General features: G+C 36.0%; 5 protein-coding genes across 5 annotated transcripts; 3 read left to right on the forward strand and 2 right to left on the reverse strand.

Annotated features, from left to right (window-relative positions):
• Window positions 1–2386: 2386 nt before the first annotated feature.
• On the reverse strand, window positions 2387–5521 carry LOC133326372 (caspase-3). The gene is made up of 4 exons (XM_061535023.1): window positions 5131–5521; window positions 2946–3121; window positions 2715–2871; window positions 2387–2652 (listed from the first exon to the last, which is right to left on the reverse strand). Exons 1-4 carry the CDS (start codon window positions 5498–5500, stop codon window positions 2387–2389), a joined length of 969 nt encoding a protein of 322 aa, XP_061391007.1. The 5' UTR covers window positions 5501–5521.
• A 6465-nt stretch (window positions 5522–11986) lies between these two features.
• LOC133326373 (uncharacterized) lies at window positions 11987–15589 on the forward strand. The gene is made up of 4 exons (XM_061535025.1): window positions 11987–12232; window positions 12308–12534; window positions 12597–13177; window positions 13665–15589. The coding sequence occupies exons 1-4, from the start codon at window positions 12038–12040 to the stop codon at window positions 15587–15589; spliced, it is 2928 nt and encodes a 975-aa protein (XP_061391009.1). The 5' UTR covers window positions 11987–12037.
• A 3165-nt stretch (window positions 15590–18754) lies between these two features.
• On the forward strand, window positions 18755–20697 carry LOC133326370 (ubiquitin carboxyl-terminal hydrolase 39). The gene is made up of 4 exons (XM_061535021.1): window positions 18755–18808; window positions 18869–18943; window positions 19015–20176; window positions 20451–20697. The coding sequence occupies exons 1-4, from the start codon at window positions 18796–18798 to the stop codon at window positions 20695–20697; spliced, it is 1497 nt and encodes a 498-aa protein (XP_061391005.1). The 5' UTR covers window positions 18755–18795.
• Window positions 20698–21494: 797 nt separating this feature from the next.
• Window positions 21495–22237, forward strand: LOC133326368 (uncharacterized). Its single transcript, XM_061535020.1, has 2 exons — window positions 21495–21684; window positions 21760–22237. Exons 1-2 carry the CDS (start codon window positions 21544–21546, stop codon window positions 22195–22197), a joined length of 579 nt encoding a protein of 192 aa, XP_061391004.1. The 5' UTR covers window positions 21495–21543; the 3' UTR covers window positions 22198–22237.
• A 2729-nt stretch (window positions 22238–24966) lies between these two features.
• LOC133326374 (uncharacterized) lies at window positions 24967–26192 on the reverse strand. Its single transcript, XM_061535026.1, has one exon. It carries the CDS (start codon window positions 26181–26183, stop codon window positions 24969–24971), a length of 1215 nt encoding a protein of 404 aa, XP_061391010.1. The 5' UTR covers window positions 26184–26192; the 3' UTR covers window positions 24967–24968.
• Between the last annotated feature and the right edge of the window lie 823 nt (window positions 26193–27015).

The following is a 27015-nucleotide window of genomic DNA, read 5'->3' on the forward strand; positions in this document are numbered from 1 at the left end:
TCCCAATCGATTTCAGACATTTTAAAGATCATAGCCCTATTTTCCGAGCCAAAATGGTTTAATTTGAAATTTCGAATTTTCAAAGAAGAATTAAAATTAAAAACTTCCGAACAGAAAATGTGTAAGGGTGTACACTAGTTTTAGCTATTTTTAAGACCATCGACTTTCAAGATACCCAAAAGAGGCGTGGATTATTTTAAAATATTTAGTTAAGGTGGCCAACAGATAGGCATGGATTTTTTAAAATGTTTTTTAAGGTAGCCAACAGATAGGCGTGGATTTTTTAAACTGTTTTATTAAGGTAGCTAACAGATAGGTGTGGATTCTTTTAAAATATTTTTTAAGATACCCAACAGATAGGCGTGGATTCTTTTAAAATATTTTTAAAGGTAATTGGGGTATATTTTTCGATATTGTCCCATGTAGATAACCGAACGATTCTATCTATTTTGATGCTTCTACCCCTATTTTCCTAATTTGAAGTCTGAAACCCCAAATTCGCATTTAATCGGCATTTTGCCGTTTTAAAGATAAAAAATCCCTACTGATCAACAAAAATTTTGACCCCGAGAATGGGGGGGGGTCCCCTTAATCGGCATTTTGCCGTTTTAAAGATAAAAAATCCCTACTGAACATTTTTGGAACTAGATCCATATTAGGTTCCCAGTCAATTTAGAACATTTTTAAAATCCTAGCCGGACTTCTCCAGTCAAACTAGATGCAATTTGGCATTATCGGTATTCAGATCGAAATTTAAGTTTTAAGTTTTTTATATGTCCATGAAGGTCCGACCCTGTTTTCCAAGCAAGCTGGTTGTTATTTTGCATTTTGCTTTCTCGGGGTTCCTGTTCGGACTATATGTACTTATAGTTGTCTGACGGCTTTATAATGAGCTGGCGAATGTAAAGCGAACTGATGAACTTTAGCAAGCTGGAAAAACTGTAGTGATCTGGTGAACTCATAGTAAGCTGGAGAACTTATAGTGAACTGGAGAGTTTAAGCTAGTGAGCATATAGTGAGCTGGCGAATTTATAGTGAGCTGGCGAATTTATAGTGAGCTGGCGAATTTATAGTGAGCTGGTGAATTTATAGTGAGCTGGCAAACTAATAGTAAGCTGGAGAACTTATAGTGAGCTAGCGAACTTATAGTGATCTGGCGAACTTATAGTAAGCTGTCGAACTTATAATGAGCTGTCGAACTTATAAGGAGCAGGTGAAATTGTAGTGAGTTGGCGAACTTATAGTAAACTGGCGAACTCATAGTAAGCTGGCGAACATATCGTGGGCTTATGGTGAGCTGGCGAATTTATAGTGAGCTGGTGAATTTATAGTGAGCTGGCGAACTAATAGTAAGCTGGAGAACTTATAGTGAGCTAGCGAACTTATAGTGAACTGGCGAACTTATAGTAAGCTGTCGAACTTATAATGAGCTGTCGAACATATAAGGAGCAGGTGAAATTGTAGTGAGCTGGCGAACTTATAGTGAGCTGGCGAAATTATAGTGAGCTGGCGAAATTATAAGGAGCTGGTAAACTTATAGTGAGCTGTCGAACTTATAATGAGCTAGTGAACTAATAGCAAGCTAGTGAACATATAGTGAGTTGGAGAACTTATAGTAAGATGGCGAACTTATAGTAAGATGGCGAACTTGCAGTAAGCTGCAAACTTATAGTAAGCTGGCGAACTTATAGTGAGCAGGCGTACATATCGTGGCCTGGCGAACTCATAGTAAGCTGGAGAACTTATAGTGACATAGCGAAGTTATAGTGAACTGACGAACTCATAATGTGCTGATGAACTTATAGTGAGCCGGCGAATTTATATGAAACTGATGAACTTATTGTGAGCTAAAACTTATGATAATTAGCGAACTATTTTATTGATCTGTCGAACTTATGAGTTGTCGATTTTATGTTGGCCTCAGGTGAACTTAAAGAGGACAATCGAAATTATAATGGGTTGTACAACTGAATTTTAATAACTTATTATGACTAGGTCTATGAATATCAAATTTCTAATGTTATTGAAATTAGCGTTCCTCCTGTCATCACCCTCCCTTTCGACTCTTTGAGTATAACAGGTGGCTGGTAATGCTCTTTTTGTTGTTGTTAATAAATCTTATGTCCAGATAACAATAACACTTTTTTATGGGCCAACAATATTAATAAATAGATAACAGCACAACACCAACAACTACAAAGTATGCAGACTTCTATTAAAATGTATTTTCTTGTTCTAAATATATTTGTTTTTTTTTTCTTTTTGTTGTTTTTGTTCTATTCGTAATTTAATTTTAATGTATTTTTTTAACGCTAAGTGACTCATTTTTTAAATTTAAATTTTTTTGTGATTTTTTTTTGGTACATCCCCCAGTTAGTCCTCTTATTCATTGTCTCGGCTTCTTGACACGCAAATAGAAGGTTTTTGTCAGAGTCGACATAAAATTTGGCATCTCTTTCATTTGATTGAATGCCTCTAGGCGGGCATTCGATTGATATTCATAGGCCACCATGCGGTTGACAGTTGTCAGCAGCTTCAACAATTCTGCACCTTGTTCGGTGATAGCATCAGTTTTGGCGGCACGATTGAATACCTCACAAACAGTTTGTATGAACCAGGAACCACTTTCCACATTGCGGAATGAATAGAATTCTGGAAGAAAGAAATACGGTTTCAGTAGAAGAAGAGGAATTGGAAATAATCATCTCGCTTACTTTCAAATGTCGAATACATAACCAAAATATCCGCCGTATTGGGTATGGCATAAGTTATGGTTGGTGGTTTGGCGGGCGTGGCATCCAAAGCCCGTGACATGGGTGCAAATTCTGTTGTATAGGTAACAGCCTTTTCTAAGTTCTCTCCACGACATGCCTAAAGCGAGGGGGAGGGGAAATTATGAGAAGGTTGATAGCTTATCAGGAGGCATTGTAAAATTATATAATTACCTGTATAAAGAACAATTTGGGTTTATTGATTAACGATTTACAATTCTGACCCAAAAATGGGTTCCACAAACGTTCCACGGGATAGCTCATATCTCGAGCATATACCTTGCCTTCCAGCCCATGGGACATTACCACCACCACAAGACAATCATTTTGACTGTGATCTTCTTGGGAAGCTGAAATTATAGAAAAATGAGATATAAGAAAATTCAGGAAAAGAGAGGACCTATAGTGAGCGAACTTATAGCAAGCTGACGATCTCATAATGATCTAGAGAACTCAAGTTGTAGCCACCTGGCGAGATTAGAGTTCTCTGCAAAGCATAAGAGTTAATGGCCTCCTCCGAAGGTCCTCTATCGAACTTGTAGTGAGCTGACGAATTTATAGTGAACTGGCGAATTCAAGGAAGCCTGACGAACTTACAATGAGCTTGCCGAACGAATATAGTGAGCTTTATTATATAAATCTTGGGAACTAATCGTGAATTGACGAATTTATAGTGAGCTGGGGATCTCATATTTATCTGGCGAATTTATAGTGAACAGACGAACTTATATTTAGCTGGCGAACCCATAGTGAGCTGGCGAACACATAGTGAACTGGCGAACTCATAGTGATCTGTCGAACTCATAGTGAGCTGGCGAACTCATAGTAAGCTGGATAACTCGTAGCGAAGTTACGAACTTATAGTGAACTGACAAACTTATATTTTGTTGGCGAACTCATAGCTGGGGAACTCGTAGTGAGCTGGTGAACACATAGTGAACTCATAGTGAGCTGGCGAACTCATAGTGAACTGACGAACTTATATTGAACTGACAAACAAGCTAGCAAACTTTTCTGGTAGATTCAATCATAGTAAATTATGGAATTTTTTTGGCGAACATACGAAGTTTTAATGAACTGGAGATCTTATAGTGAGCTGGAGAACTCATAGTGAGCTAGAAAACTTATAGTGATTTGGAGAACTTATAGTGAACTGGCTGGATAACTCGTAGCGAAGTAACGATCTCATAGTGAGCTACGGAACTTATAGTGAACTGGCGAACTCATAGTGAACTGACGAACTTATATTGAACTGACAAACTTATAATGAGCTGGCAAACTTTTCTGGTAGATTCAATCATAATAAATTATGGAATTTTTTTGGCGAACATACGAAGTTTTAGTGAACTGGAGAACTTATAATGAGCTGGAGAACTCATAGTGAGCTAGAAAACTTATAGTGATCTGGCGAACTTATAGTGAACTGGCTGGATAACTCGTAGCGAAGTAACGATCTCATAGTGAGCTACGGAACTTATAGTGAACTGACGAACTCGTAGTGAGCTAGCTCATAGTAAACTTGTGAACTCAAAGTAAGATGACGAACTCATAGTGAACTGACGAAATTATTGTGTTGATCTGACAAACTTAATGTGAGGCAAATTATCTGTTGAACTCAATCTTAGTGAACTATGAAACTTTTGGCGAACATGCTAAGTTTTAGGGAACTGAACAACTCATAGTGAGGTGGAGAACTTAACGAACTTATGGTGAGCTGGCGAATTTATAGTGAGGTGGAGAACTCATAGTAAACTGACGAACTTATAGTGATCTAGATAACTCATACTTAGTAAACTGCCGAACTTCTGGTGAAATTATTGTGAACCTAATTACTGATTTCACATATTGTCGTATTTTCCCAAAAAAAATCATATATTCTGGAACCGCAATGACTACCGTTTCATTACAATCGATCTTTTTTACTAATCCCACCCAAGAGATATCTTGAAATACAACAACAATTCCAATACATTTTTTGTAATGTCCATGCATTTGTTTTGACTGACAATAGGAAGATAAGGAGAGTATAGTTTTTGTTTATGTGTCAGTGATACCGCCGATTTGTCGGCAAACAAACGTTGTTAGGCCAAACGAATCACAATATGTATATATCGATAGATAACAAAACCCCCTCCGGGTACAAAAAATTGGCTTTGTTTTCAAACAACACAATTATGAGTGTACCAACGGGAAAAACAAAAATTCTGATAAGAAAACAAATATATTTCAAATTGGCTAAGGCAGAGAGGGAACAATGAGGAACCGATCTCTCATAACAATCGATTAAAAGAGCACGGGTTTTTTTGGTAAAAAAGGAGAGAAAGAATAAAATTATTAATCATCAATGATCGCTACTTACTTGCTTTCAATTTTTCACTAACTTCCGCAAAGGTCAAATCATCATAGACCCGTACATCAAAGCCGAACTTCAATAGGGTATTTTGCATATCATCTCTGTCTTTTTCAGTGCCGGCACGCGGCTTCTGGCCCTTAACATCTTTGTGATTGAAAATCAATGCAATCCCCGTATACGGGTTATCGTTACGATATTCATCCTCATCCGTGGCTATTGAGAATATTTCCTTTTTCGCCGAATCGTCATGATGGCCCTCTGTATTGTATTGTGTGTTGTTGTTGCTGTTGTTGTTGGAACTGCAACTTGTTGCATCGGCTTTGTCATGTTTCTTTTTGCTGGATTTTATACCAAATGAAAAATCGGATTCGTCCATTTTGTTGACCCGTTGCAGTAGCACTAACTAATACTAGCTATCGGCAGGTTAGACAGCTAAAGGGGAACTAAAATTGTTGTTCGTTAGAATTCTATCAATACTCTTTAAGATATGAAGTTGATTTGTACAGGTGAATGTGTGCGTATGCCTGTGTGATTGTTTATAATGTTATCTTATCAGGTTCGTTGTTCGTTCTCCTTGTTTTTGTAAACCCTTGAATTTCATGAATATTTGTTCTGTTTTCGTCGAAACTAAAATTTGCTCATTTGTTTTTTTGATAGTGATTTGAAGAGAAATCAAATTTTGTTATAAATTAAACTACACTGAAAGACATTTAGGGTAAAAAATTGATTTTATAGGACCTCTGACACATTAAGTCACCGGAAAAAAATTGTAATGTTGTTCTGAACTCCAGATGAGCTATTGAAGTAATTGGTGTATGTCAAGCTTTTAGAGGACTGAGGAACTACCGAACCTATCGCGAACTAGGAAACGTATGCTATGTTGTTTAATATATGTGGAAGTGCTATGAAATGACCTGACGAACTAATAGTGAGTTGGGAAATGATGGTGAGCTAATGAACTGACAGTGATCTGATGAACTCATAAAGAGCCAGTGAACAAATAGTGGACTATTGAATTATTTTATTGTGAGTTGCTAGACTCTGGAACGCAGAGTGATGTTCTGAACTTATAGTGAAGAGTAAACTCATAGTGAGCTGGGGAATTTATAGTGAGCTTATGAACTCTGAGCTGGTGAACTCATATTGAGCTGGCGAACTCATTGGGAGCTTTTGAACTCATAATGAACGGATTTATTCACAGTGAGCTGGTTAAATTGTAGACTTGTAAACTTAAAATGAGCTGGTGGACTCATATTGAGCTGGTGAACTCAAAGGGAGCTAGAGAACTCAAAGTGAACTAATACTGAGTTGTCGAACTTATAGTGAGCTAGCGAACACATAGTAAACATTTGAACATTTTTTAAGTTTTTGAACTCATAATGAACTGTAAAATTCATAGTGAACTATCGAAGTTATAGTGAACTGGTAAACACATATTGAACTGGCAAACTTATAATGATTTGGTGAACTCATAATGAGCTGGTGAACCTCGCCAACTTTTTGTTAAAGGATAAAACTGCAGAACTTATAGTGATCTGACAAACTCATGGTAAACATGTGAACTTTTTGTAAGTTGTTGAACTCATAGTGAAAAGGCAAACTTAGTAGATATGAGAATTTTGTGTATGTTGTTGAACTCATAGTGAACTGGCGAACTTATAGTAAACTGTTGAACCAATAGTTGGCGGGCGAACTTATAGTGATCTGGCGAACTCATAATGAGTTAGCGAACTCACAGTAAACATGCGAACTTTTTGTAAGATGTCGAACTCACAGTAAACTGGTAAACTTATAGTGAACTGGGCTGGCGAACTTATAGTTATAGTAAACATGAGCATTTTGTTTATGTTGTTGAACTCATAGTGAACTGGCGAACTTATAGTGAACTGTTGAATCCATAGAAGGCTGGCGAACTCACAGTAAACATGCGAATTTTTTGTAAGATGACGAATTCACAGTAAACTGGTGAACTCAAAATAAACCGGTGAACCTCGGGAACTTATACTTAACTGATGTAACTGCGGAACTCAAAGTGAGCTGATGAACCCATACCCATGAACTCATAGTGTTCTGTAGAACTTGCAGTAACCCTGAGAACTTATAATGAACTCGCGAACTTATAGTAAATTGGGATGAGCTGCACAACTCCTAACGGGTTGGGGGAAATCCAGTGGGTGAACTTATCATAAACTTCTGAACATGATGTGGGCCGATGGTCGTTATTAACTTGGTGAGCTAATAATAATCTGCAACATGATTACAGAAGAGTTGGGGAATGAAAGGTTTTTGATTAGACTCACATGTTAACCTCCATAAAGCCTAAAATATAAAATAAAGGTTAAAAACACACTTATAATGAGCTGGTGAACCTCGATAAAGCTGATAAACTCATAGCGAACTATGAGTTTATCAGCTTTATTCACGAACTGATAGAGTTCTGTAAAACTTGCAGTAACCCTGTGAACTTTTAGTGACCTCGCGAACTTAATGTAAATTGGTATAAGTTGCAGAACTTTCAACCTCCATTTTACTGAGGTCCTATAGCCGACTGGTCCGTCCAGCATCGGTTTGGTGGTCTCCTTTTCCGAAGTAGGTACAGTGGCGCTTCTCAAATTGGCTAACAAATCCTTCTAATATATCGAATAAGTGAAGGCCATAATAAAGAGAAAGGTAGATATACCCTATGCATTTTGAAAAACACTAGTGCCTAATTTTGAAAATTATGTATCATTTTTTAGAGATGATCTTTCCACATATGACCTGTGGTATCATAGGGATTTGTCTTTAACATAAGCACCTTCCTCGCGTCACCAAATCTATCAACCCAGACTTCTCTGCGGCAAGATAGTAATGCTTTATGGTCTCTTGAGGTATTAGGTTGGAGTAGAGGTACAGTAATTTGAAAACAGTTCTTTACAATTCCGGTAAACTCGTGCCAAACTAATCTAATTAAGAAGAAGAGTAAACATTTGTCTAAGCCCCATTAATAAAAGTATTTAATAACTTAGTTTTGTGTTTTTCTTTTTCAAGATTTTCAAAATTTTTTAGGAAGTTAAAATACCGTTCGGATATTACATTGCGTATCAAAGTAATTTTAAAATATTTTGTTAAGGTATTCCACGATTTTTTTGTTGTTGTTTGTTATTGCGACAATTAATGAAATGTTGTATGTATGCGGGTGTGTAAGCGTGACGGATAAATAAAGAAAGAAATTTCTTCTTTACAGTTAATTTTAAATGATCGCATTAAAGTCGTTTTTGAAGCGGACGTTGGGGGGTGGGTGGAGGTTTCAGTTTGTAGTGGGTGTATCATTAATTCATGAGCATATAAACACATTTAAAGAGTTATTTATATAGGCATGTATGTATTTATGTGTGTTTAGTTCACGTTTAGTTTGTTTTCTTAGAAACCTTTAAACAAATACACCACATACATACACACATATATAGCCCAAATGTCAGCTGTATGTAAATAAGTGTGTTAGTTGGTTAGATTGTTCGAATTGTGTCAGTGCGCATGTGTAAAATGGTAATTTTTGAGTCTTTTTTTCGAAACTAAACATTTAACCGCAAAGATTTAACCAAATTGATTGTTACTCCAACCACCACCTCCACTTCCAAGACAAAAAAAAAGTAACAACAACAATATTTTTTCGAAGTACTATATGCCATAACAACAACAATGCTGGTAAATGTCTCCACAAAGTATTATCAAGAACGAAATCAAATTTAAAAAAAGTGCACATGAAATATATTTGTTGCTTATTTTTTGGGTGCAATGTATATTAGGGTAAACCGCAAATATATCTAATAACTAGAAAGTTCATGAAAAAATGGAATATATCTTAAAAGGACACATGAAAATAAATTTTTTATGTCCCTAAGTATAGTGAATAATAGGTGTAGGTGTTTTAAGCGCTAACGAAGTTCTTTGGGGGTCCAAATTTATATAACTTAGCATTATGATTATTAATAATATCGCCCGATTATTAGTATCTTTAGGGTCATAACTATTTTAATGTTTGTCCAGCTAATTTTTTAAACCGAAGAGACTATAGTTTAGGGGCCTCATTGTTAACGGAGTTTCACGCAAAAAATTGGTCAAGGTTCATGTTTTGACAAAGAGGTACCACTCCATTTTAAGTGTCTTCGACTTCTATGGAGAAATTCAGCCAAAACCATTAACCAGACCGAATTTCCCCAATCGAAGTCGATTTCTTTCTTATAGATGAAAATTAGTATTAAAATTCTGTCCTATTATAAGTATCTTGAAATATATTTTCATAACCACTAATATTTTATATATTTTAAGGTTCTAGCTGCCGGCGATTTAACTGTAATTTGTCATTTCTGATTTTCAATTTTTGGGTTGTGTGTTTTTAATTGGTAGAAAATCTCCCTGCTGGAAATATTCAATATAGGTCGAACTTTTCGCATACAAGCTAAAGTTCTTAGCCTAGCACAATCACATACCACCTAAAGTTCTTAGCCCATCACAACGCGGTATAAACAGATTATATACATATTTTAAATTTTGTTTTCATCTGGCAACTCCTCCATGTAGAAACAGGTGTTGAAAAAAGACGGATCCGCAATTTTATTACAATGAAATCACGCACATGGCCTATTAATAAGGTCGTCAGGGAGACCAGCTGGATATCAGCTGCCCCTTAAGTTTGCTGTCAAAATCCGTTATTGTGAATTGACTTCCATAATGAAAACGTAAACAAAAGACAAATTTTTGACACTAGCTGACTTTCGCTAGCTGGGTGGCCTTATTAATAGATCTTGAGCACGCATTTCTAATTTTTCGATTGTAAAAAATTCCGGTTGCGTCTTTTTTAAAAACCTGTTTCTATACGAAGGAGTTGCCAGATCGAAGCAAAATTTAACATGTGTTCATAACAGAGATGGAAGTTTCCAAAATACTTAACTTTTTTCTGTTAATATCGCATTTGTCGTGCTAGGCTAAGAACTTTCCGAACTGCAATCGTACATAGCGACCCCATCCCGTTTTAGATGTTTAGAACGTCCTAGTCGCATTTTTCGCATAGTGGTTGTTATTTCGCGTTTCAGGTTATCAGATGAAAATTCTAACGTAGTTTTTTTAAATGTCCTTGTCCTACTTTCCTTCAAGGTTACAAAAAGTTCGGCTCGACCGAACCTAACGTTATATTTCATGATATTTCGATTTGTAATTCATAGTGTCAATATTAGGGTAGAAAACAACAAATACTTTTCTTAAAGTAGTAGAAATTCTTCTCCGAAATATTCAAAAAAAGTTTTTTCTTCCCACCCTAATACATGGCTATTTATAGAAAATTATTCTTCGATTAATTGCGATCTGATTTTTTCCTCTAAAGGAAAAAATAACAACTCAATAGAAATTTTATTTTATGCCAAAAATGTACTTTTTCCTCTACAAACTAATATTGACCATGACCAAAATTATCACTTTACTGATGCCAGTTTGTGTTTCTAAATTTTGCACATTTCCCACTTTTCAGCATAGCTAATAAAAAAATATTTTTTCTATACAACTAAGTTATTTTTTCTAAACAAAAAACAAAAGTATTTTACCTCCCCACCCTAATATTTATCTATAAAAATTCTCATTAAACTGATTTTAGAAAGAACTTCAATTAGTTCAGTTAGTTGGAAATAAATATTTTTTCTCCCCACCCCAATATTAATACTTAGACATCTATAAAAAATACTACTTGAACTGAAATCCGTCTTTTTTCAATAAATATTTATTATTTATTAAATATTTAAATATATTATTTTATTCAAAGAAACTAAATAAATTCTCGCTTAATGAGGCAATTTCTTCACAGAAGAATTTTTATAGAGCAACATATCTTTCCACACCACACTAATATACATCTATAAACAATCCTCAGTCCTGAATCCAAAATTGGTTTTTAATGAAAAAATTTTCAATTTGGACATTTTTTTATTTTTTGAGGCATTAATTTTTTTCCTCACCACCCCTACATATACGCTGCAGTATTTATCGACGGAGATCAGATAAAAATCTAATGATTTTTAATCATGTAAATTTTTTACTCTTCACCTATTTTAAATTTGGACACATAAACACATTTCAATGTTTGTTCTTCGAGATTCTTCTCCGACCATAGAGTATTTTTTAGATTTATTTCCTATTGGAAAACTAAATTTTGAATTTTGTTTCAGAATAAAAAAATACAACTAATTTAATTATTTTTTATGTAAAAAATAATTTTCCCTTGCCACCCCAATACACACCAACTTCAAAATCAAAAACCATAACACCTCAAATAAAAATTATTACTTTGTGTTTAATATTACGATATGCATTGCCAGATTGCACACGTCGCCGACGACGACACTGCACTTTGGTGTACTGCACCTCGATTTCCATTTGCCAGCAATGCCATGGTTGGTGGCACACTTTTAATATCCGATTCGACCGACTATAAAATTAAAATTTAAAGAAAATGAAAAGCATGGCAAACCAAACCAACCTAATCAAAAACTAAAAACAACAACAAAAACTCTACATAAAATATGCGAAACCCTACTTCTGGCAATGTTTCATTCAGACGTAACAAATTCACGATCTGCAACGAGGATGTTTGTGCGTCGCTGTAATATGAGAAAGTTTTTAGAGCACGTTTTCACTATTACAACAAAACGGAATTTTTAAATTCAAAACATAGTTGTGATGGACTTGCTTGCGTAGTCATCATTGATTGATTTTCATTTAGAATGTTAGGACCGGAAGAAGTTGGTTGCATGAATTTGTATTCTTCTTAAATTTCACTTTTCAATATTCATAGTAATTTTGTGTCTTATTCTTCCTCTCTTTTTACAGCTAAACATTTCCGAAACAACAACGAAATTTCTCGTCTAACAGTAAATACAACAAAATGGCGCTACGATTGCGTCGAGATGTCCAGAAGGCTTCATACTATGTCTGGTTTCTAGGAGCAGAAGAAGCCAAAGGCTTACGTGGAAATCGAGTCATAAATTCCGTGCTGCCGTATCTGATAGATAGATCACGGTCACAGGAACCCATTAAAGTAACCCTACAAGTATCACATAAAGGAATTAAAATTATACAGGTAAGGTCAATAGAAAAAACATACTTTAACATTCAAACTGAATCCCGATAATTCATTATCTTTCGTTTTTGACAGGGCTCTTCCAAACATTTTATACCACACAGTGCCATAACCAGTTCGGTTCAGACAGATGATATAGTCGCCTGCGTATTGTTGCTATATAACCCCATAACCAAGTGTCCACTGCATGTACATGCCTATCGCTGTGATTCGGAAACCACAGCCGAGGCTCTAAATCAACAGCTGCAGATTTTAATAAATCGTCCCGAAAATCAAAAACGTTTTGAAGAACTGGAATCAAGGTATGAATTTCAAACAATCAGTTCTTTGTCTTGGTTTTCTAATGCACTCCTCTCTCTTCCAGATTGGGCATCATCCCGGGCATGCCCGCGGCCAAAAATTCCAGTCATGATGATTTGTTGCACAACAACAAAAAGGAATCAGCACAACATCATTCACAACAACAACATTCCAGATCACGACATGAAGCACCACCCAAACGCCTACTCTCCTCCATGGGTAGCGATACGGGCAATAGTACTCGTGAATCGGAGGGTAGTGATGATATAAATGGCAATTCTCCAATGTCACGTTCACCATCAGGCATCAAGCCTCCATTGCCTTTACCGGCCCAAAACAACGAACTATTTGATTCATTGGCAGCAGAATTGCGTGCCAAATTGAATGGCAATGGTCCACCGTTGTTGTTGCCACCAAGAGATTATGATACGGTGCATAGATCTAAGGGTAATCTGGCAGCTATCGAATTGCGTAGATGCCGTAATTCGTTGATTGTTGGCAGTGACAGACCGGCTGCATCGCCAAATATATCGGCGGGTAGCAATGTTGGCGGTGGTGGTAAACAGGTTTCATCACGCGGTTCTTCTGGTATTGGCTCGGATTTGGCACCTAGTCCCGAACGTCAGGACATAAATAGTTCAAGTGGTAAGTAAGGTGTTTCACTTTGGGGAGTTAAATGTGAAAAGATCTTTTTGAGGGGTGTTCGCACTAAAAGGTTGGAATTACAGTGCGGCCAAATTTTGCGACCGTTCACATTTTGCATCTCAAAAGGCCACACAGTTTTTCCATCAAAAAAGAATGCGCTATCCTGCTGATTAATCCATTTAAGTATGCTTGAGATTGACTTGTAAAGGTCAAACTCTGCATCAGCAGGATAGAGTGATATGCAGTGTGTGGGAACCTTAAGGAAAAAACTCTTTGCCCCTTCAAAATTTTAAATTTTGCAATTCAGACACAGCAATCTGCATTCAGTTTTGACGTTTTCAGAGTCTGACTACCTCCCAAGAGGAGGTCAGAATCAGATAGATCTATATTTTTCCAATCCAAAGACATCTAAAAAACTTTACGTATCTATATTCCAACCTCCAATGCCATAATTCTTTACTTATCTGTTTCCACTTCATTTTTGCAGACGACGACCACTGGAGCAATGAAGCCGACAATTCAGTCATAGCCCTGAAACCATCACAAATAGCAATGGAACGTTCGGCCCCAATAAGTCAACATCATGTAAATTTGTCACGCAAAAATGCTGTACACCCACGGGATGATGGCTATCTGAGAGATTTGCCTGCCAAGCCATATACACCACGCAGTGCTGCTGCCACTAAACCCGAAAAGGTGCCCATTATTGAACGAGATGTAAATCGTTCAAAAACTCCAGCTTCCAATTCATGGTGCCGCGAAGATGAAATTAAACCCATCATTGTTAGACCCACAAATTATGATTCGAAAATTAATCGAGTTTTACAAAGTGAACAACAATTCGCTCACGAAGATAAGGGCCGATCCAAGCTACACGAAGATCGTAAAAATGCCTATCTTAATCATGTGGAATCAGCTGAGCAACGTTTTAAATCAAAATCAAGCAAAAATCTCGATGATTACATTGATGATGCTGATGGTCCATTACCCCTCGGACATTCCAGTTATCATCGCAAGGAGAATCTAACCGATAAACAAAAATACATTGAATATTCCAGCAAATCTAAGCCATTGCCAACAAAAAGTTATGCCCATGAAGAGGTCCAACGTTATGGTGGCAAACACCGTTATGTTGACCCGGCTGATTTACCATTTGAACAAAATACCAGCAGTTCCGGAAAATATGGTAACTCCTATCATCGTGAATCCAATTCACCCGAACACTCTGAATTAAGTCATCGTACTGCCGAACGTCCTGGTGCCAGAACCCATGAACGTCGTGAGACCGAAAGATTAAGACATCGTTCACATGAACGTGATCCTGAACCAGAACATCATTCATCACGTGGCGATAGGGAACATTTGTCACGCAGCAAAGAACGTAACCCCTACAGGGAACCGGAAAGTATTCCCTACATTGAAAGTATGGAGAAACTAATGAAGTCCACTGCCATGCGTTATAAATCGTACGATAACAGTGCCGATATAAATGTACCACGGTCAAAGGAACCTCTGCAGAGTAAACTGAGTCAACGCAGCAAAACCCATTCACATCACGATGAGGACCCTGATTTCAGTTATAACAATGGCTATCCTGCCCATGGCCACAGGTCGGCAGTTCGTGCTGAATATGAAAGCTCCTCGAACAAGGATCGTTTCAAAGATGCCAAGGATAAATTCCGTTCCATGGAAAGGTCGGGAAGATCAGGTTATGATATGCCCGATGAAAAAGAACCCCTAGAATATAAATCCCGTCAAAGGGGTCCTTCCACTACACCGGAACACACAACACGACCCTATGACGATTGGAGTGATGAGGAGCATGTATATGATAGTCCACCACCAGAGTTTCGTTCACGTTCCCGATCACGTGATCAATGGTTGGATCATGGTAGATCAAAGGCAGCACCACAACAGGTCTTACCACACCTAGAGGTGGGAGGACGTGGTGGTCACATGCGTGGCGATACTCGTAATCGGGATCCATCTTCCAAACGGGGTGAATCACGTAATCGCTTGGATAGTGGTGAATACCGAGATGATATTCCACCACCTTCATCACGTTATCGTGATGAAATGCCACCACAATCGGCACGTTATCGTGAGGAGCGTATACGTGATCATTCACGGGAATATTCCAGCAGGCGTGATTACACACCGGAAAGAGGTCATCAACAGCGCATCGAATCATCACATTATCCAGCACCAGCCAATGGTAAAGTTTCGCCACCCGGCAGTGGTTTGGGTATGCCAACATCAGCGGCGCAACATGGTGGCAAAGGTAGCAGCAGTGTCGGAGGTGGTGGTGGCGGCATATCGAGCATGGCAAAAGGTTATCGTCATAGTTATGCTGAACCGGTATTTTCACGATCAGCTGGTCGTGTGGGTCTAGCAGCAGTTAATCCTTATTAATTGTGGAATTATTTATAGGCCGCGAGTGAAATACATAGTTAGAGAGTAGAACTTTCGTATATTGTTTTTTTATGCGTTGCGTTAAAAAAATTAAAAATTAGTGTAAAACACAAACAATTTAATAGATCACATGTTTTTTATTTTGTAAATGAGTTTTTATTTTTTAATTTTTATTATTATCGTAAAAAATATTCTCTTTTCTTGATCTTCTTTCTACTTTATTACTAAGTTTTAAAATGCTTATTTCCAATTTATTAATTTGAAAACTTTGCAAATTAGTAACCAAATAAATTGGTAATATATAAGTCGTTTCAATTACTAAATGTATCACTTTGTTAAAAACGTTTTGTTTAATCAAAATTAAATCCAATTAGACAATAATAAGCAACAACTTTTTTATTAGTTCATTATTCTAATGCTCTGAGAAACCGATTTGAATCAAAAAAATCACAACAGGTTATTGAACACTGAACTTTAATTTATCTTTTTCTCGTCTTCTTCGCCTTCTTGTTTTAGTTATTGTGTATAAAAAACCAATATATAAGAATATACATTTATTTTATTTAAAACTTTTATGTTTTATTTTTTCTTTCGTTTATTGTGGTTGGTTATTAATTCTGAAATCTGTGTGTATGTGTATTCATATGAAATGTATTTTAGTATTAAACAACAAACAATCATTTTTTGTATTTTGAGAAATAAACAAATAAATACATACATATATATTATATTCTACAAAAACAACAATTAATTGTTTTACTTTGTAATAATGCTAAGGTATGTGGTATTTTATCCGATACACCGACCGATCGACCGACCAACTAACGTGAACTGTTTGATCGGACTAGACTTTTTTAACAGAAGAACAAAAATATGAAGTGGTAATTTATATTTAAGAATAAACAAATCGAAATTATATAAATAAATGAGTGATACACCGTTTCTAGTGGGATATTTATTTATACTGGAAGAAAAAAAGTAATTATTCCTGAAAATAGATCATTGTGGTTTCACAAAAAATGCTACAAATAGTTTTGATATCAGGGGGTACCTCGCAACGACCGAATTTTAATAAATTCATTTACTATTTAAACCATAAGACAAGGTAAATTTCGTTTAAGGGAACCTAACATTCTGTGTTATTCGGGATTGTTGTGGAAGACTACAAAGTTCAAAATGTCTCTACCTATTCCTGAAAACAGAACGTGTCATGCGAAACAAGAATCTGATTTGATTCAAACTTTGCACATGCTAATATGTTTTACTAAACATATATCTTATAGACGTGGTCACACATTCTAAAATATCTATTTATTTTAATACATTTTTACACCGTCGATCAACTTCTCTAGTAGCTTTCCTGCAAAATGACAACATTTTGACCATTTCTGAACTTGCACATCGTTCTATTTTCTTTCTTCATAGAAGTTCGAAGTTGAGGAATATCGATACCTTCTCTGCACAATAATTGAACTATTGCTGAAAACAGAACGTGTCATGCGAAACAAGAATCCGATTTGATTCAAACTTTGCACATCCTTATATGTTTTACTAAACATATATCTTTTAGATGTGGCCACACATTCTGAAAAATCTATAACCTTTCGGTAGCTTTCCCGCAAAATGCCAACATTTTTACAATTTCTAAATCTTATATTAGCAAATAGAGTATCCGATTTGATGCAAATCATAGTGAAATGTTTACCAAACTTGGGATTTATTGGTTCACTCCATTTAGAACATCAACATTTGGTCTGTTCTCGTACTGTAAGAATCTACTAAAGAAATTGATTATTTTTATATGAACTTTAGGACTTTATTTAACATGCATCGGAATGTCCGATTTGGGCCAAATATGCACCGATTTTTTGCATGGTTTGTTGCCATTTTGAGAGAGGTATTTTTATAACCTTTAAAATGCCTCTCGTAGAACCGGATATAAAGTCCTGCTTTCAAATATTTACAAGAAAAAAACAAATCATAATTAGTGGAAAAGTCGATTTTCTAGAGTTAAGCCTGCCTCTGTTACAAATGCTTTTATCAAATTTTTATCATTAAACAAATTTTGCAATGCAAGAAAAATATGATAATCGCTTGGTGCCAAGTCCGGACTGTATGGCGGATGCATAAAAACTTCCCAACCAAGCTGCCGAAGTTTCTGGCGAGTCCCTGTAGATGTGTGTGGGGCCTAGCATTGTCCTGGTGGAACGACACCTCTCTTGTTGTCAAATTCTGGCCGTTTTTGGTCAATTGCTATCTTCAAACGTTCCAATTGTTGACAGTAGAGAACGAATTTAGGGTTCGGCCATATGGAAGAAACTCATAATAAATAATCCCCTTCCAGTCCCACCAAATGCATAGCAGAACCTTCCTGGCCGTTAGTCCTCTTTGTCCACGATCGTTTTCTCAATGGGTTTTCGTATGTGATCCATTTCTCAACTCCAGTCACCATCCGTTTGAGAAATTGGTCTATATCATTCCGTTTGGCCAAAGCTTCGCAGATTTTTTCTGTTAATTGGTGCGGCACAAACATCGAGCTTCTTTTTGAATCCAGCTTTGTGTAAATAGTTTAAAACGGTTTTATGGTCGATTCAACTTCGATAATTTCTCCAATTTTATCGACATTTTCGACGAAAAACTAATGGATTTTCCCCCAATCTAATAGTAAAATCTAGTAGATTCTTCCGTACGGGAACATACCAATTGTGAAATTAGTAAATGTCATATGAGTTCATTGAATATCCGTTTTGATCAAAAATGTCTTTATATGAATTTTTAACAAACTTACATAGGAAAATAACGTCTATTGGACTAACCTACAGATGGTTCACTTTTTAAGCACTTATTTAGATGTAGCGCGTAATGTTTTCATTAAACAGGATTCAAATTACAAAAATCTTTGTATTTTAGAATAATTTTCAGATAATTTTTAAACAACTAAAACAATTTTATCGATGTCTTTGTCAAAACTACTATGGTTATATTTCAGTCACTTTGAATGTTTGAATATTCTAAAAACGTTCAAAAAAATATATATTGGTGTATAAATCGCCACACGCCCAGCGTCAATTGTACTCAATCTCAAATACATACGACAACGATAACAATCGGCATGCCGGCAGATTGCCTTAGTTATCGATAGTTGTGTCATCTCCAAAGCCACAAATTGTAAACATACGTTTATTACTGGAATTTTAACATAAAAAATGTCTGGAAACGGTAAGTTTTTCTCAATAAAAATGTGAATTTTTAATTAAATAAATCCTTCTTATTGAACAGCAACTGAAGAGCCGTTCGAAAAGAAACCCAAACTGGAGGAATCCAACAAGGAAAATACAGGCAATGAAGATGATGGTATGTAAACAAATGTGTGCTGTTTGCGAAGGGTCTAGAAATATAACATGAAACTTTCTTTTCCCTCACAGAGGAACTGGAAACTCCATCAGCATTCAATCCCAAATATCGTGTCTGTCCGTATCTGGATACCATAAATCGGCCACTATTGGATTTCGATTTTGAGAAATTATGTTCGATATCATTGACCCGTATTAATGTTTATGCCTGTCTGGTGTGTGGCAAATATTTCCAGGGTAGAGGAACAAATACACATGCCTACACGCATTCCGTGGCTGAGGCTCATCATGTGTTCCTGAATTTGCAAACGCTTCGATTCTATTGTTTGCCAGATAATTATGAAATTATTGACTCGTCACTGGATGATATAAAATTTGTGCTGAATCCCACATTTTCTCCGGCAGATATAAAAAATCTCGACAAAGCAGATCCGAAATATTCTCGTACCGTTGATGGTACTCTATATTTACCGGGTGTTGTGGGTTTGAATAACATCAAAGCCAATGATTATTGTAATGTGGTGTTACATGCTTTGTCGCATGTGGGTCCACTGCGCGATTACTTCTTGAGGGAGCAACATTATGCAAAAATTAAAAGACCACCAGGTGATTCGATATTCAATTTGGTACAACGTTTTGGTGAGCTAATGCGTAAAATGTGGAATCCACGTAATTTTAAGGCCCATGTATCACCCCATGAAATGTTACAGGCTGTGGTATTATGGTCTAATAAACGATTTCAAATCACCGAACAAGGTGATCCAATTGATTTCCTATCATGGTTCCTGCATACTCTTCATCGAGCCTTAAAGGGCACAAAGAAAATCGATTCTTCCGTAATTTATAAAACATTTTTGGGTGAAATGAAAATCTACACTAGGAAAATACCTCCAGTTGATTTAGATGACACCCAAAAATCATTGCTATTGGCCACCGAAGAATATCAAGAAAAATGTGAAACAACAAATTTCTTATATTTGACATGTGATCTACCACCACCACCATTGTTTACCGATGAATTCCGTGAAAATATTATACCCCAGGTGAATTTATATCAGTTGCTATCAAAATTTAATGGTACCACCGAAAAGGAATACAAAACCTATAAGGATAATTTCCTAAAGCGTTTCGAAGTTGCCCGCCTGCCACAATTTATTATTCTGTACATAAAACGTTTTACCAAAAATACTTTCTTTTTGGAAAAGAATCCCACAATTGTTAATTTCCCCATCAAGTAAGTATGGACGTAAACTGATGAAATGTGAGATAGAAACCAAAGTGATTTGATTATCTATCTCTATTGATAAATTTATATCCATCATTTACCACAAATTTATCAACTTAATTTCTATCACACATATACCTTAATTCCATGGTCTCACACAGCCAGTCTCATACATCTCCATTCTTTCAAACGAACAGGCAACTCACTATACTAAGACTTTATGTGTAGGACCGTTGTATAGGTCATCTCATATTTATCCAAAATTTTATTTTTTATCTCCCAGAAATGTAGATTTTGGCGACATCCTCTCCATACAAAATCGTGAAAAGGTTGGCAATTGTAAATATAATCTGGTAGCGAATATTGTACACGATGGAGAACCAAATAAGGGTACATATCGAGTGCATATGTTACACAAAGCCAATGGCCAGTGGTATGAAATGCAAGATTTACATGTCACCGAAATCCTACCCCAAATGATTACCCTAACAGAATCGTATATTCAGATTTATGAAAGATGTACTGAATAAAAAAATATTTATTTAAGAAAACAATTATTTTATTTTAAGAGATTGTAAATGTGAGTATTAGGGTGGAATAATTTTATTCCATGGCAACACTACAATTGTAGATTGTTTCCATGACAGATTGGTTTAACTAACTTCTTAACAGAACATTTTAAATATGCATCCATGTTTTGTCATTGTGCTAATATGAAGATCCAGCTCGATTTTAAATATCTATTTCAACCGACGAGACTGTAATTTGACTTTTCGGGTTATTGGAGGGTAAAAAACTTCATCGTATAAGTATTTCAATGTAGATCCATGTTTTTACTTGGACGCCCCGTACCATTTTCGACTTTCTTAGATTAAGTTCGTATGTTATTGATATTCCCCATTCGCCTTATTTAAGAGCATAGACATGCTTACAGAAAAAATTTGAGAGGGATAATTTTTTGACATAGCCTGTATATAAAGGTCCCAGATATGTTGTGTATTAGCCGCTTTTTACAACAAAATTTGATTCCATGACATATTTTGTGTTCTCAGTGGTTTCATCCTACATCCCTAACTCTTTTATATTCCCATACATTTAAAAGCCTTTCAAATTCAATTTCGACTATAAAATTCGGAAATGGTGTAATTTTGTTCTCTTAAAGTTAAAGCTCATGCGCCAGCTCAAGCATTAGGAAAACATATTAAAAGCACACACACACTGAGCCACAAACAAACGCGAACGCATATCATACTTGTTTGCTCTAGTTAATTTTCCTTAAAGGGGAAAAACTAAACCTAACGCAAAAAAATCCTATCCTGTCTTTAATACGCATCAACTTCCAAAACAGTAAAGGTTTATTCAACGCTTAATCCACTATGGCTGAGGGAACTTATGAATTTGAATGCATGAGGGCCGAATTGTTGGGCATTGAAAAACCCAATCAAGAAGAATTTGAAAAGGCACGAGCAGAACGTTTACAAAAGGAACAAGAAGAACAATTAGCGGCAGAGGCACAGGTAAGGACGGGACAAACCATAATTGCAAACTAAATAACATATAATTGATGTTGTTGTTGGTCGATTATTTTCTAGGCCCTTGAGGAACAAGATGAAACTATGCAAAGTGCTAACAGTAAACTTGATGAATTGAATAGCATTCTATCGTCCACACAACAGAAAATCTTCCGTTTTAAACAAAGTGCTGCGGGTAGTCTTTCCAATATATTTGGACGTTCCGGCTCCGTAGACATTGAGGCTTCCTCATCGAACACTTCATCGGCCGGGACCAGTAGACGCAACACCACGGCAAATGCCACAAATCTTAATGAAGCCGCCAAAGTTTTGGATGAAATGAAACACAAAGAAGGCGAACCCGTCATACCAACAGAGAAGATACGACAAGCCAAGTTGGATATTAACAAGAAGATGACCTCACATTTGGATCGTTTGGATGATATGATTAATAAGGCAGATACCGCTGAAATTGCCATGGCCGAACAGACCAAGCAAATGCGTAAATTAGCCAAGTAAAGGCCCAAAGAGAAGCCGTGTGACGGCACATTAAGTCATGGTCAAAAGACGACACACTCTCATATACTTCACACACACACTTGGCACAAAATCAAAATTTTCAATCATTCAAGAAGAAATGTTAATGTTTTCGCCATCGCCGTTGTTGTCATTCTATGTTCACCAGTATTTCGTCACCACAATTTAGAGCACCATCTTCTTCTACTGAAAACATCTACGGAAAGTGTGGGGGAAGGGGAGAAATGGACGGCAAGCTATTTATGCTTAGACAAGGTTCCCTGCAAATAGTACGATATTTAAAGCTTAACATTATCGCTGTCGCTGCCTACCAGCGATAGACAGACATACCAAAAAAAGGGTATGTTCATATTGACCACCAACACCAACCAACATCGAATACCGCCTATATTTATCCCAATGGCATGGGACCGACCATCAAAGTAATCAACACAATATATATTCGCATGTTAGTGTTTCTAAAAAAATCAGCAAAAAATAAAAAGGAGTAAGGCGCCAGTACATTATTGCCCACTCCTCCTTAATGTTGTGAAAATAATAATGTGTCGCATACATCGAATATGAAAATACAAAAAAAAAAAAAATATTACGCGTTCCATTAGCATGTCAATCTAATCCACAGAGTGAGTAATAATGTTTCCTCCAGAACCAAAGCACCACCTACATGAAATCTTCAATTACTACGACAATGTTCAATTATAATGTTCCAGTTATAACAGCAGTACCGACTATCATAATCAACACCATCATTACCACCACTACCAACAATAATAATAACAACAACATAGAAATATTAAAATATAAAACTCATAATAAATCTCATACAACATTACATACACGTTGTTCGTTGGGGATTCTATTATTATTCTTTGTTTTTTGTGTATCCCCATAAGGTGGCAAAGGGATACCAGCGCGTAAGTAGGGTGGGGCCTATAAAATGTGCTTGTAATAGAAACAACTTGGTGGCATATGTATATATATGTACGTATGTACATGTATACCATGTAAATATTAGAATATATCAAGTATGCCTTATGGGAAGAGATGATATATTTTAGGTATGGGTTTGCATATTTAAATATTGTTTGAAATTTAACTGTTATTTATTTAATAAATAACAATGGGTTGTTAAGGACTTCTGTTATTAATTTTTAGGGTTCGTCCACAACATTTTCTGAGTCTTTTAGGGAATTCTCAAACAGAGCTTTTCTCTAGAGGTACTTAGGCTTGACGTTGTGGACGTAACAAAATTGGGGAAGCAGGGTTTTTTTTGTTTAGTGGAGTGATACATGACTCCCTATATATCCCAAGTAAAAAACTAAGGGAACTGATGAGGATTTGTGGTAAATCTGAAACTATAGTCTTCTCTGCCTTTCCCGAAAGTAATCAATGTGACCATAACCCACTTTTTTTTGGTAAAAATTTTACGATAATCATAAGATTGATAATAAGATTGGATTAGCTCATATGAGATTTTCGAATTTTGATGCTTTGTGTGGGAGGTACTGGAAGTAGTAAACCAGTACACTCCATCTTCAGATATAAGGTAGATTTGACAAAAATATGTTGACGTGCAAAGCTTGGATCAATACGGATGCCTAATTAGGTTCATATGTGTGGACTGATATATTCAATATTCGGATTTACGGTGGTATTATTACGATATTCAGAATCATCTGAAATTCAAAAATTTTCACAATGTTGACATTTTTTTGGTGAGGTAACAATAATAGGGAAGCGATTGGTCCCATCTTCGAACTTAATTTATTTAGAACGAAATATTTTAATATGAAAATCGTTCTCAACAAACAAACAGATGGGTATTTTTGGTTCCAAGACACCTGGAACTAACTCGATATAAAAGTCTGATGAGGGTATATAACAAAAGTCTTTCGGCTGACTGTATACAACTTGAGGTAATAGTTGTTTACATAAGCTAAGGAGGAACGTCCACATGGATATTTTATAATTTTCGAGCAGTTTACCAGCCCTTCAACTTCGTCTGGAATAGTCACAACACAATTAATTAAAAAATATTTTTATTAATTATATTTTGTATAGTAGTACCCTAAAGATAATATATGAGTGGAGAATTTCGAGAAGTATACAATCAAAGGACCAGTACCGAAGAATTTGATTTGAAATAGAAAAAGTTAATTATGGTCCAATAGAATACATATCCTATGAATATATATATATATATATATAATCCTATACAATTATCTTGCGGACCTGAACACATATTGTAGGTTATATGAAGCAAATTAAATAAACCTAATCTTATTTGAAAGCTACCCTAAACTCTAGGAAAATACAGGCTAAAGATACGTTTTTGAATAGCAGTAGGATAAAAGGTACGGTTAACCTCGTCACATGTAAATTTCTCAGTAAATATATCACCCTTTGCGCCCTCTATTTTGATCATTTCACTTAACAATATTAAAAATTTTAGACCGATTCTTTAAGTATCAATCAAGCAACTTAGCCGGACTAGGTTTATCGAAGTAAACATAAACAAAAATAAACATTCAGCATAAATATGGCCACATATTCGCTTTTCCTTAGAATTTGCTTCCCCTGGAAAGACTTTAAAAATCATGTTTGATCTCCTTTTATCTACTCGTTAAACAAGGGCCGACATTTGGATATACCATAATCTCATGGACCAAAACAATCTCTCAATATCCTCCCAACATGGTTAAGTATAAGTAAATACGTTTGATTTTATAAAATACAATCTCTTTTAGTTCATTCTATTGAAAAATATAGCTCAGTGTAAATGAATCTTTATTATTTCTATAGATTTCAGGTAACAACAAAGAATTACAATTCAATTCGTCTAATAAATCATGAAACAGGAAAGGTGATATTTTCAATTTAAGTATATTAATATCCTGTTGCCAATAGGATAACATGGGAGGTTCATTTTCATCTACTTCGCCATTGACATCATCACAATTATCATTCGGCTGGTGTTCACTTTCAATCAATCTATACAGTAACTTAAATGCCTGACATACACCAAGTTCTACATTTAACAGATGTATTAATGTATCGGCATCTTTCCTTTCCACATCCTGCAATTCGTCATCGTTTTTAAGTACCGGTAAATTCTTTTCTAAGATTTGCACTAAAAGATATCGGGGTTTACGATTGGCCAGACTGGTTTCCAATAGGACTTTGGTAAAATGCATATTCCGTAGTAGTGGTTCCGGTGAAGGTAATGAGGTTTCATTTATAACTTTTAGCATTAGCAGTTGTAACAGATTATGTTCCGCAACATTGAAGAGGTCCGTAGTTTCTATATCGTCCTCACGTTTCATAGCAATGGAATCCGTCCACAATTTTGCTGCTTTACCCTCAAATAGTGTTTCACCCAAATATCTGCTACAACGTTTGCAATATAAATGCTGTTCCCGTTCTTTGCTAGCATTTCGAATATTTTCCATATTTATTATTACAAATTGGAAACCATAAAATATATCCGCAATGCGTGGTAGGAGGACATCATTAAAACTTGGACCATGATGACAAAAGAACTCACTGATATCTATAGAGCCGGAGGGGAATTCTCTTACTTTACTATATCGCTGGCTGCCACATAACGTCGATTCACATTGTTTACAGTGCAGGGAAACGCTCTGACCTTCCTCAAGCTGAAATGCTGGTGCCGAGTGGGAACTTCCTTTACCATATTGACTTAAATCCTTAACATTTTGCACACTTATGCGAAATGATATATTCTCTTGATCCACCAACAGATTGCTAAACGTTTCCGTCAATATCGTAAAATATTCGGCAACTTTCACCTCAACCACTGTGGAATCGGTGGAATCTTTTACGCGTATCAGACCATCTTCCACATTAATTCGCACAGAATCGAAATCTGTAATGGATTGTTGGAAGTTCAGAAATACGTTGGCACAACACAAATGTTGTCGAACTTCGATTACAACAAAACGCAACATTATCAATGACAGTTGAAGAAAAACATCAGAGTAGGGGAGGTTAGAGTTTGAAGGCGATGGAAAATAGATGCGGTGATATTTATTTTTAAGGCGGCATTACAAAATGTTATGCGACTGAGGTATTCTTTTGTATTGACGATTATAAAACGTTTCTGGTTGCAGGGTAAAAAGCTTGAATCATCTCCACCCAAAGGCCGGCTTTCCACAAATACTATTCTAATTAAAAAGAAAATTCGGTCGCCTGGACATAGAAGAAAAACTTAAATTCATCGGAGAAACACATATCCACGGCCAAAGACCGGCTACCCACAAACACATAAACATATTGTAAAAGGGTCCCACGGAACGTAGGAGACCCATATATCAATCAAATGCATTTGAGAAAATACAAGATCCCAATGGAACTTTGAAGGACCATATTTCCGCAAGAGATACATATATTCCTGCTAAAGCTTTTTTGAAATCTGTATTGGTAATGCCTCTATCAACAATTACAAATGCCGTATAATGAAACAGTTCATTCAAAGAATGTTCACACAAAGCCGAAATGATTGTACGGTTTTTGTCGGCAAAAATGTTGATACCATGATCAAGGTTGATGTATTTATAATCGAGGCTAAAAAACTAGCCTGAGTCCACTATCCACATTGCATTAATTTTTCCATAAATCGAACAAGTTCGAAGACGAAAGTTACAGGTCCACATAAAACCATGTACATTTTAAAGTGAATAAATAAATATTACTTCACACACATATGGTAATATTTTTACAAGCCTAGAACTAGACCGAATATGGTCCGCCTCCATTTTGGTCAATAGTTTTAAATTTAAA

The sequence above is a fragment of the Musca vetustissima genome, unplaced genomic scaffold (genome assembly GCF_032173495.1).
Source record: "Musca vetustissima isolate MV318-11 ecotype Yass unplaced genomic scaffold, APGP_CSIRO_Mvet_v1 utg25321, whole genome shotgun sequence".
Taxonomy (NCBI): domain Eukaryota; kingdom Metazoa; phylum Arthropoda; class Insecta; order Diptera; family Muscidae; genus Musca; species Musca vetustissima.